Source organism: Canis aureus, chromosome 5 (assembly GCF_053574225.1).
Source record: "Canis aureus isolate CA01 chromosome 5, VMU_Caureus_v.1.0, whole genome shotgun sequence".
Lineage (NCBI taxonomy): Eukaryota > Metazoa > Chordata > Mammalia > Carnivora > Canidae > Canis > Canis aureus.
This window is the reverse complement of record NC_135615.1, coordinates 6530796-6542848: the sequence shown is the minus strand read 5'-3', so window position 1 is coordinate 6542848 and position 12053 is coordinate 6530796. Positions and strand designations below refer to the sequence as shown.

The window sequence follows — 12053 nt, the reverse complement described above, 5'->3', positions numbered from 1 at the left end:
TTATTCCATCTTTGCTCACTGATGCTGTGCTTGCATCATCTCTGACTCAGACTTTTACACACAGACACCTGCAGTGTCTGCCTTGTCACTTACATCCCTGAGTGCTCACCTGCTTACCTGGTGTGGTCTGTCCCTGAGCAGTCACTGAATGGCTACCTAGGATTCAAGTACCTGTCTCCGTGCCCACGTGCACATACACCTGATTCTTTCATATGTGCCTGCTACTTAGGAACGTGCTTGTCCCATGATCTCACAGTCCTCTTTTGTTTTAACTGAAGTCCCCATGTCCACTTGGCCCTACAGAAACTAGTTTAGTCTGGGAAAGTAGAGTCCAGTTGTGGCTCTGAGACAGGTCCTAAGGTTTGGTTCACTCTTGGGCCAAGCAAATTGGAGAGAGGGCACGCATGGAATTCTAGGCTGAACGTTTCTCTCCATAGCCTTCTCTTTTTGACTTTTTGATGGATGAGGTTCTTGAGGAAAGTAAAGAGGTAGGATAATTTTCCAGGGACTAGGCTTTTATTAGACTGTTTATATCTGGGTTGTTTCTTTTTCCTTTTTTAGATGGGTGAGTCCAACGACGACATAGACCAAATGTTCAGCAATTTGCTGGGAGAGATGGATCTTCTGACCCAGGTAAATACTCCTTCTTAACTTTCAAATTAATAAAAGACAGATTTACAGAATTTGGCTTTAATAGGATGAAAGAGCTATCTTTAAAAAAACAACAACTGGAGATTAACAATATCATTTCTTCCTGAGGTAACTATAACAGTGGCGGGTAATAAAGCTGTTTTTCTGATTCTACCCTCTGAATTCAGTTCATGGAATACATTGGTCACACATACATTCTGTTCTGGCAGTTCCCATGCTTATCATGTTCAGATATTTAGCCAATGGAGAAATTTTCCCCAAGCAAACCCTCACAACCACCACCACTGAACAATTTCCCCTGCAGTTACTTTTATACAAAGACTAGCGAAGAAAATCACATTATTGTTAGTAAAGGTTCTTTCCCAATCTTTGAGGAAACTGCTGCATTTTAAAGGATAATGGGAGTTATTGTGGCTTCTGATTAGTCTGTAAGAACTTAGTCCTCTCAAGGATCACAAAGACCACTGAGACAGGCTTCATGTCTAGGAAAGAGCTACTGGCCCCAGAACTAGATTAACTCAGATCACCCCATTGTTGGGCTGATGGGGCCCCGGGACTGCTGACCTGAGAACCCGGACCCAGGTAACAGAGTCAAGTGAGCATTAGTGTGTCTTGTATTGTTCTCATAAATGCTTTGATTCAGAGCATAGTCAGCTCATCACTGTCTGCATAAAATATTAAAATGAGAATAATCTGGTATTCCTAAATAAGACAAAGATCTTAAAAGCTTTCTAAAAAATAATTGAAGAATACTCTATGTTTTTTAAAGTACTTGTTTCAGGAAAAATAAATCAATTTTAGTTAGCTTCTGCTTTATAGTTAATATAAAATTCAAGAATGTTTAGCCTCTGTGAAGGAAGAAACAAAATATGAGATGGTAGGCTTAGATAAAAGGGGTGCTAATTAACACTGAGTGTTAGGATGGTCACTTCATTCTTCTAGAGGAGAGGAAGTTCTTACACCACCCATAAAAGGGAAGGATTTGAATGAACAACTGTGGTCTCCATCCCTTCACTTACTTCTCCAAGTGGGAGAATGACTGCTCCTTTTTTTATTTTTTTACAGATTTATTTACTTATATGAGAGAGAAAAAGTAAGGGTAGGGGGGCAGTGGGAGAAGAAGAGAAAGGAACCCAAGCAAGGTCCAAAAAAGGACCCCTTAGGGCTGAGTCCATCTCCAGGCTCCATCCTATGACCCTGAGATCAAACCTGAGCCAAAACCAAGAGTTAGATGCTTAACCCACTGAGCCACCCAGGTGCCCCATGACTATTCTGATTAGTCACAGTCTGGGATTTTCATAGGATCGCAACAGTGTTGTTACTCTAACTCAGGAGTAGGAAGGGGGTGGGCATAGTGTCTTGGACCTTCCTCCCCTCAAGGCCCTTTTGCTATTTGCTCTTTCTTTATTGTGGTTAAGTGGATGTAGTCACAGGGGTTCCTTGGCTAATGCACCTCTCCCAACAGGTAGGCCTCAAGAGTTCATGGTAAAGAGCAGGCCCCACTTTGTCCTTGAGTTTAAAATCTAAGCTTCAATTCAACCACTATCAAGTGCCCTTTGAGATTATTGAGTATTCTCTGAGTCATTAGAAAAGCTGTATTTTGATCTTCATTTGTGAATTTTGTGCATATTCAGTTCTTTGAAGCTACAGTGTGGTTGGCTTCCTAATTTCCCAAAAGAAGCAAAATTAAAAGAAACAAAAATGTAATAATGTGATTTTAACTTTTTTATCTTGAAATAATTTCCAGCTTAGAGAAAAGTCAGAATAATAATACAAAGCACTCCCATTCACTTTTCTCCCAGATTTCTCGTCAATTAACATGTTAACTCTATTTGCATTATCATTCCCTATTTCTGTCTCTTTGTCTCTGTCTCTCTCTCCATTATATATGTGTTTGTGTTGTGTGTGTTATATGCATGTGTATGTATATATTTCTGCACACATATATGTACATACATATATGTATGTCATGCATTTAGAAACTATGTATATGAATATACATTTCTGCATAGAGAGACATAAAGGCTAAAAACCAGTACATATATTAGCTGGATTTTTTTGTGCAAAAAGGAAACCAAGCCATTGCCACTATTTATATGAGAAATATTTAAATACACAAATATCCATGAATATATATTTTTTATTTTTTATTTTTTATTGGAGTTCAATTTGCCAACATATAGCATAACACCCAGTGCCCATCCCATCAAGTGCCCCCCCAGTGCCCATCACCCAGTCACCCCATCGCCCCACCCACCTCCCTTTCCACCACCCCTTGTTCGTTTCCCAGAGTTAGGTGTCTCTCATGTTCAGTCTCCCTCTCTGATATTTCCCCCTCATTTTCTCTCCTTTCCCCTTGAATCTCTTTCACTATTTTTTATATTCCCCATATGAATGAGATCATATAATGTTTGTCCTTCTATAGTTGACTTACTTCACTCAGCATAATACCCTCCAGTTCCATCCACGTTGAAGCAAATGGTCAGTATTTGTCGTTTCTAATGGCTGAGTAATATTCCATTGTATATATAGACCACAGCTGCTTTATCCATTCATCTTTCGATGGACATTGAGGCTCCTTCCACAGTTTGGCTGTTGTGGACATTGCTGCTATAAACATTATCCATGAAAATATGAAAAAGAAGAGGTAATACTACATTAAGACAGATTCATGAGAGAGAATTAGATCCCAAAACATGCAAGAATTTAAAACATGATAAAAATAGCATTTTAATTAAGTAGGAAAAAGGAGAATTATTTAATAAATTGTGTTGGAAAATCAAAAGCTGAATTTCTACCTCAGACCTTATACCAGAATGAGTTCCGTGAGTCAAAGATCTAAATATATGATACATATAGAGAAGAAAAAATGAGGAAAATCTTTATCCAATCTTAAGATGTGGGTAGCTTTCCTAAGCAAGACATGACACCCACAAGCCATGAAAGAAAGAAGGAAATGTATAAATATAAAAATTTTAAATATCCAAAATGGCAAAAAACAAGTAAACTATGAGTTCATTTTGATACCAAGAATAAACAAAAATAACAAAAACAAAACTATCAGTCACTGTGAGAGATTGACAGAGCATTAACTTGATACTCTAAAAATTGATAAATAAAGAGAAAGAACTGAGCATTATCTTAGTCTTTGTATGGTCCCAGTCAAACTGTATTTGAGACTAAACAAATAATTAATGAGAGAAAGTTCTTTATTTTTTTAAGATTTTATTTTTAAGTAATCTTCACACCCAACATGGGGCTTGAACTAACAACCCTGAGATCAAGAGTCACATGCCCCACAGACTGAGTCAACCAGGTGCCCCACGGAAGTTTTTCTTTATAGTAGAATTCCAATTAAACATTGAAAAGGAATGAAGAGTTAGAAAATCACCATTATGCAACTTCTGATGAAATAAATTTTCAAGCATATGATGTTAAAGGAGATTAGTGCATACAGAGCAGTGTTCTTCTCAATCTTTAGTCACATATTACCTCTATGATTTTTGCCATGTTGCAATCCATCTGTCCTACGATTTTTTGTAATATTTGTCTTTAATTGATTTTTAAAATTAAACTTTATTTAAACCTCAAGTAGGTTAGATGTTCTAACTTAATTTTTTCACAGACATCCAAAGAGACCCACAATCATTGTAAATAAACTCTTTAAAAGAAAAATTTTAAAAGTTTCAAAACTTTTTAAAAGAAAAAAAAATTTAGATTGTATATATAATATAGCTTTTATATCATATAGGAAGTCATTTTTTCAATTAAAACCCATTATTTACAAAATTAATAACTTATTCCATCCTAATTTCTTTTTAACAAGAATTTTATTAGATAAGAGTAACATACTACCTAATGGCAGATTCATCCAAGTGAACATTCCTTTTCTTTGATGTCATTACTTAATTTCTTATAGAATTGCATACAGTGTATGTGCCATAAATGCACCATTACAGGAGCTATTTTTCTGTTATTTATAAAAATTGACTGTCTCATGCTCATCATTTTCAGTTGACCTGCCTTGTTTCAAAGATGTACCTTGTAGAATAATTTTTAAGTTGTAATTTTCTGTAGGGAAAAACAAACACAAAACATTTTCATGTAAGAACACAGTTTTTAAAGATCATATTTAGAAAGAAAATATGTAAACAATAAATTATTTTTACTAAATGATTAACATACAGTGTCCAGCATGTTCATGTGGTGAATAACTTTGGGGGAACGGGGATCTATTTTCACAGAGTTTAGGAGTGGACACTCTTCCTCCTCCTGAATCCAAACCACCCAGAGCTGAATTTAACTACAGTGTGGGTTTTAAGGACTTAAATGGTAAGTATAATAATGTATATTCTTAAGTAACTTGAGATGTAATGATGACTAAAATCTGTACAGAACAGGGAGGAGGGCGGGGGGTGGGGGTGAATGGGTGACGGGCACTAAGGGGGGCACTTGACAGGATGAGCACTGGGTGTTATTCTGTATGTTGGTAAATTGAACACCAATAAAAAATAAATTTATAAAAAAAATAAAAATAAATAAAATCTGTACAGAACTACAATTTAAAAATAAAAATGTAAGGAAACATCCAGGTTCCGAGATCATCACATTATTTTATTAACAAAAATCTCTCTTCTTATTTAGTGTGGAGACAGTAGCCCATATGCTATTCAAATTATAATGAATCTTGAAGTAATTGCTTCAAAGTTAATGAGAATTCACTGCAACTCTTAAAAAAGATTTTCCAAAGACTGGCTGGCAGTACCCACCAAAAAAATGAAAAACAAAATAATAGAGAAGCCCAGTTACAGAAATCCAAAACTTCCAGATTTTTTTTCTGTCAGTCACTGGATTTGTTTCTGTTATTTTCAATATTTTTTTTATAAACCCTTAGGTGCCAATGCCTGCCCCTGAATTGGTTACAATACATCTCTTCTGACTACTTTTCCCACTACCTTTTCTGTTTGCCATATAAATTTACTATTCATGTCAGTCATTTTCATCATACAATTGAATGATAGTAGCATTCATGATGTTTCAAAAAGCAATGCACTTGAGTAAAATGTATGATATTAATAAATAACATAGACTTGCACATATAAACAATGCCGAGTTGCCGCCTCTTGTTCACAATGGCTAAATGCTTTAATCAATTCAGTTAAAATTAAGAATTAATACTGCAATTATAATCAAGTCAACTAATGCTTTCTAAGCACTCAGTACTAGTATCCAAAAATTACTGAATATATATATATATATATATATATATATATATATATATATATATAAACATAGTAATGTTGAAGTGCAGTAACAAGAAACTCATGTCATTGAGATAAGATATATACATGTGGCACAATTTGGGTATAGGACCAAACTATTAAAAAGTATTGATATGTACTAAAAATTAGTGTGTTGGGAATCAGAAAAGGAATAAGTTTCTTACTGTCTTCACATTGCTAAAATGAGTTAAAAATATTTTGCCCAAAGTCATTCAGAGAATTAGTGACAGAGTTCTGAATAGAATCCACTTCATTCTTATTCCCCAATTTTATAAAGATACAGTTAGGATTATGATTTGCTTTGGAAGTTGTTAATATGAGAATTATTATGGGAAATTTGTCCCTAAGATTTTAATAAAAGATTAAAATCATTTGCTTAGATGGCAGCAGTCACATGTGAATGTGCCTTATTTGTTCTACATATATTTTCTCTGAAATTTTTTAAATTAATTTAATTTTATGAAGAAGTTATTTGCAAAAATGGCTTAGAAGATGATGAATCCTTCTTACGCAGATAGGAGATCCAGACCTTAGTCCAAGTGCTGTGCACTAGCACTGTTAGCAGGAGTACAATATGCTACATGGTGTTTATTGTGATGATGTTTGGCAATAAATCTTTCACAAAGCCTCATGCTTCTTGCTCATTAGGCTGCATTTCCTTGTTCCAGTACATCCTACACATAGCAGGTGAATCCTTTTCTTCGTGGATCACTTCCGTCCTGCCCATGCCGTGTTCATTACCTTTGCCATCCAGGGAATGCCTGATCACCAGAGCACTCTGCTGACACCATTCACTGACATCACTTCCCTTAGGCCTCATCTCTGTCAGCTTTCAGGATCACATGTCCAATGGCCTATCACACGTGGAAGAAATTCCAATGAGAATTGTCCTCCCCCGCCCCCACCGAAAGTCTACATCTGCCCTTTTTTTTTTAAAGTCAACTCTTAGCTCACCATCTTACAAAGTCTTTACCACTTAACCCCAACTTTTAAAAATTGTATTTTGCTTCAGCCTCCTTAGTGCTTTATCATTAATTTCCCTCTTCTCTGAATGTAAGAGTTTCTGTAGTTGGATGGTATGCCTACAGAAGCTCTATCCTTACCAAAAGTCTCAAAGCATATTAAACTCCAGTTGATTGAAACCTACTTTCTCCCAAGTATATTTATCAGTGGTGCTTCTGGAAGAAACTCCCTTTCCATCTATTTCCAGCATCTCCCCTCCCCTGCTTTTCTAAATCTCTCAGATCCTGCACCAGAATATACAAGAATTCCTACTTAGGCAGTTAATGATGTGCTTGGATCTGACTTTATAGCTAAACTGTAAGGGTACACATTTTTCTCCTTTTATTTTTTTTTGGGGGGTGAGGGATTCAACTTTGTTGAGATATAATTGACAAATAAAATTAAGACATTTAAAGTGTACAGCGTGATGACTTGATATATATATCCCAGGTGAAAGGATTTCCTCCGTCGAGTTAATTAACACATCCATCACCTCACATATTTACCCTCTTTGGTATTGTTGAGAATGTTTAAGTTCTACTCCCTGGGCAAATTTCAATTATACAATAATGTTATCAACCATAATCACCATGTTAGATAAATTAGATCCTCAGACCTTATTCATCTTTATCACTGAAAGTTTATACCCTTTCTCCAACCTCTCCCTATTTCCCCCACCCCTTCCCTAGCCCCTGACAACCACTACCCAAATATCACTCTTAAAAATGACCTTATTTTAGTTTTTCCAAGTATAAATTATTGTTTTGATCATTAACATGATTTTCCCCATCAGAGTCCTTAAATGCACTGGAAGATCAAGATTTAGATGCTCTTATGGCAGATCTGGTGGCAGACATAAGCGAAGCTGAGCAGAGGACAATCCAAGCACAGAAAGAGTCCTCTCAGAATCAGCATCATCCAGCATCCGTAGAGGTACCAGATTTCAGTGGAGCAGCTGCTCTTAGTTATGGAGCAAATGTCACTGCAATTAGTGTTAGCCAATATGAGAATGACTTACCACCTCCGCCAGCTGATCCCATGTTAAACCTTCCTCTGCCACCACCGCCTCCTGAACCTCTATCTCAGGTAAGTGTGTAGGGCAAAGATGGCAGGATCTTAAAAAAACAAGGATACCGAGTACATTCATTGCAAAGCCAGATTCCTCCATAAAAAGACACATTGGTGTGTATAAAGAACATACTGGGGCCATATTCAGGAGTTATTATACCTTGGCTAAAATTTATATTTGTATGCAATGCTCCCTAATAATACTCAACCTTTTGGGGTAATGTTTTATTAACTTGACATGAACTGTGGGACCAATATATACACGTGTGTGTCCCTGGTGCTAGCCCAGTGCATAAAGTATTGAAAGCATTCTTTATGTAATTCTGAATTGAATTAAATGGAATTTTGTTGAATATGTCAACTCTGTTCAGTAGGGCAAAGATACTATGAATCATTTGTAGTATAGTAGTTGAGTGGGGCAGGAGTAGGGGTGTTCTAGAGCAAGCAGGTGATGAGTGCTCAGTATTAATGAATTTCTGAACCCTGGGAAGATACACATCTGGGAAATTCATATCACCATTATTTGGAACATTAACCTATAATGTGTCTCTTATAAAAGTAAAAGGAGCACTTTAAGGATTTTTCTTACAGTAAGCCACTTGAAAAATATTTTAAAGTAAGAACCCAGCTCTATTTCCTGTAGCTTCCTCATTTGTTGTACTGTGTGATGATCAGTATTCATAAATATGGCCCTAGTAACCCTAAAAGTTCCTACAATGCCTTTTAAATGAATGAATATTAAATATAAATCAAGTGTTAAGTCATACTCTATCATGCTCATTGTTCTAGTGTGTATTTATTGTAGAAATATTATTTGAAAATTAGTGACCCATGTAGAGCAGAGGCTTTTATTCCCCAGCTTTATTTTATAATTGACATATAACACTATGTAAGTTTAGGGTGTTATCATGTGATGATTTGGTACAGATATATACTGCAATATGATTACCCTAATATGATTAGTCACACCTCTATCTCTTCACACTACCTTTGTGTGTATATGCATGCACACATGCACATGTATATGGTGAGAACACTTAAAATCTACTCTCTTAGCAACTTTCAAGTACACGATATAGTACTGTTAACTATAGTAACCATGCTGTACATCATTAGATTCCCAGAACCTACTTGTCTTATAACTAGAAGTTTGTACCCTTTGACCAACATCCCCCCATTTCCTCACCTACTCCCAAATTCTGGCAACCACCATTCTACTCTTTCTATTTCTATGAGTTCAACTTTTTTAGATTCCATATACAAGTGCAATCATTTGGCATCTGTCTTTCCCTGACTTATTTCACTTAGCATAAACCCTTTGGGTCCACCCATGTTGTTGCACACGGCAAGATTTCATTCTTTTTTATGGCAAAATAATATTCCATTATATATATACCACATTTTCTTTATCTATTCATCCATCAGCAACACTTAGTCTGTTTCCATGTCTTGGCTATTATGAATAATGCTGCAGTGAACATAGGAATGCCAATCTCTTCAAAATAGTGATTTCATTTTCTTTGGATATTTACCCAGAAGTGGAATTTTTAGATCATAGGCTGTTTCTATTTTTAGTTTTTTGAGGCACATTCATACTGTTTTCCATAACAACTCCACCAATTTACAGTCCTACCAACAGTGCACAGGGGTTCTCTTTTCTCCACTTCCTCCCCAACAGTCATTCTCTCTTGTCTCTGACAACAGACATTCTAAAGAGCAAAGGCTCTTAACATAATGTCCATGAAGATTTCAAGGAGGCCATGATTTCCTGAAAGTATATGCAAAGTTGAATACACATGTAAAGCTTTATGGGCTTCGTGGCTTTCGACATATTCCTAAAGGGGTTTGTGGCTCAAAAAAAAAAAAAATTAACAATTACCAGTGTGAGAGGATATATGTCTGCTTTCAGGTAATAAGCATGTAACCAGAACAGCTCATTTCCTCATCATTGTAAATTGGTATGAAGGCCTTAATAATCTTATTCTTGGAATATTTACTTACAAGTATCAAAGGACTTTTGGGCTTATAAAATATTTCACTCTCTTTTCTGCCTACTCATATGTTTGTCAGTGTTTTCTTGGTGAATTATAAGTTTGAGTCTAAGTCTTAACTTTCAGGAAGTACCCCTTTAGGACTCAAATAAAAAGCTAAGAAGAATTCCAGAAAACACTAGCTGATCCAGAAGAATGTGTATAATTTCTTAGAGTATTTAAATCCCTTGAGACCCACCAACAGATTCCTCAGGTTAGACCCCACTCAGAGATTTTTGTGGACTCCATATGTGAAGCTTGTTTAGAGTCATCGTTTTATCTTAGAAATTAGCGCTTCTAAGATACAAAAGATGCCTTCTACATCTTTGGGCTGAAGATTTTTATTACAGTCATTTAAATTCTGAAAATCAAACATGAAATTTGGTGCCTCTGAACCCAGCCTTTTGTCAACATAAAGCAACTAAGATGTTTGCCATGGCTTGGGTACTTTCTCACTGCTCTTCTCTAGTGGACTGTGTCGAATGTCTTGCTATTTTACAGGAAGAAGAAGCAGCTCAAGCCAAGGCTGATAAAATTAAGCTAGCATTGGAAAAACTGAAAGAGGCCAAGGTCAAGAAGGTAAACTGTGAATCATTTTTATGTGGGACAGTTAAATTAATAACATGGTATTATACTTAATGATAAAAAAATAAAATAAAATTTTGAGTGGTGTTTTCCAAATAGTTGTAATTTTTTTTTAATTTTAGGACAAAGATAATTACATAGTTATTCTTTCTGTGACATCAGTTAGCTTATTTCTGACTAATTAATCAGAACCTATGTTGATGTAAATGTGGAAGCTTCCAAGTTTCTGCTCCCAGGGCTCCTGGGGGCACCTTCTTGGGTTCTGCTTAGCTGCATTGTAATCACCACAAGTGGCACCACCTCCTGGACCCGCCTTAACTGGGTCAGAGCTCAGCCTCCATTGACCTTGCTAATAAGCATGTCCATGATTGCTTTTGTGCCATTTTCTTACCCCTGAGGCAGCTTTCAGCCCTGCTGCCTGCCCTAGATATCCTGGTCATCTCCAGAGATCCCAAATGTTTGGGCTAGTGCTCTGGGTTCAACGTTGCATACATTTTGAGTTACCTACCTAATCCTATTTTTCCAATAATCCTGCAATTTTACTGAGTTGTTTTCTGTAGACTATAGCTTTCCAGAACATATATTATAACAGAAACACATGTATTTAACCTTAGTAGAATAGAAGCACTTACCTTATAGCAATTAGGTGTTGATAATAGTTAATTTGGTTACTTAGGAGAAAGACGAAATAGTCTTATTTCCGTTCCTGAAGCATATGCTATGTCTGAGACCACTTAAGAACTTTTTACTTCTAGTTGGGGGAAAAACATTAGACTCTATGTTCCTACAGCACCTCCCATGATTCCTTGAATGAAGGTGTTCAATACATGTTGAATGATATTCAATAAATAGTCCTCAACTGTCCCTGGATCCAGACTTTCAAGGTTCATCTATGAGAGTCTTCCTAGATCAGTCTGATCCTGTTCATTCTAAACATGCATGAAGTTTTTTTTACCATTATCCTCCCCTGTTCTCTACATGCAAGAACATGTCCCCCACCACCTACCCCATTCTCACTATCTGATGTCACCACTGCTCTTCCAACACTCCAGGTATGCCCTGACCTCAAGACCTTTGCAGTTTATGGTACCCAGTCTCAAAAGTTCTTCCCCAGATTCCAGTGGGTTTTCTCTGTTTCTCCCCTAGGTCTGGTCACCTGCTCAATAAAGCCTTCTCTATCTGACATTATGCACACACCCACAATACCCCTCCTTCTTCCCTACTTTCTTTTTTCCCTCAGTACTCATTACCAGCCAACATAATAGCCACTCTACTGTTTATCATGTTTATGTTTATTGCCTACATCCCCTCTCTACCCCCACAGAAGTTCTTCCAGGGATTTTTGTGTTTTCATCTCTGGTGCAGCCCCAGTTCATAGAGCTGGGTTTACAGAGATAAACCAGGTCAGGTCCCTGCCTATGTAGAATTAAATTCT

The 12053-nt window shown here is 36.5% G+C and overlaps 1 protein-coding gene across 3 annotated transcripts in view; it reads left to right on the top strand.

The window, feature by feature from the left end:
• Nucleotides 1-12053, top strand: part of APBB1IP (amyloid beta precursor protein binding family B member 1 interacting protein) — a 107845-nt gene that overhangs the window by 40038 nt on the left and 55754 nt on the right. For all 3 annotated transcript variants that reach the window (XM_077896709.1, XM_077896708.1, XM_077896707.1), the window contains exons 2-5: nt 562-633; nt 4896-4983; nt 7729-8021; nt 10535-10612. In XM_077896709.1, coding sequence (XP_077752835.1) covers nt 562-633; nt 4896-4983; nt 7729-8021; nt 10535-10612 — 531 coding nt within the window. The remainder of the gene's footprint in view (nt 1-561; nt 634-4895; nt 4984-7728; nt 8022-10534; nt 10613-12053) is intronic.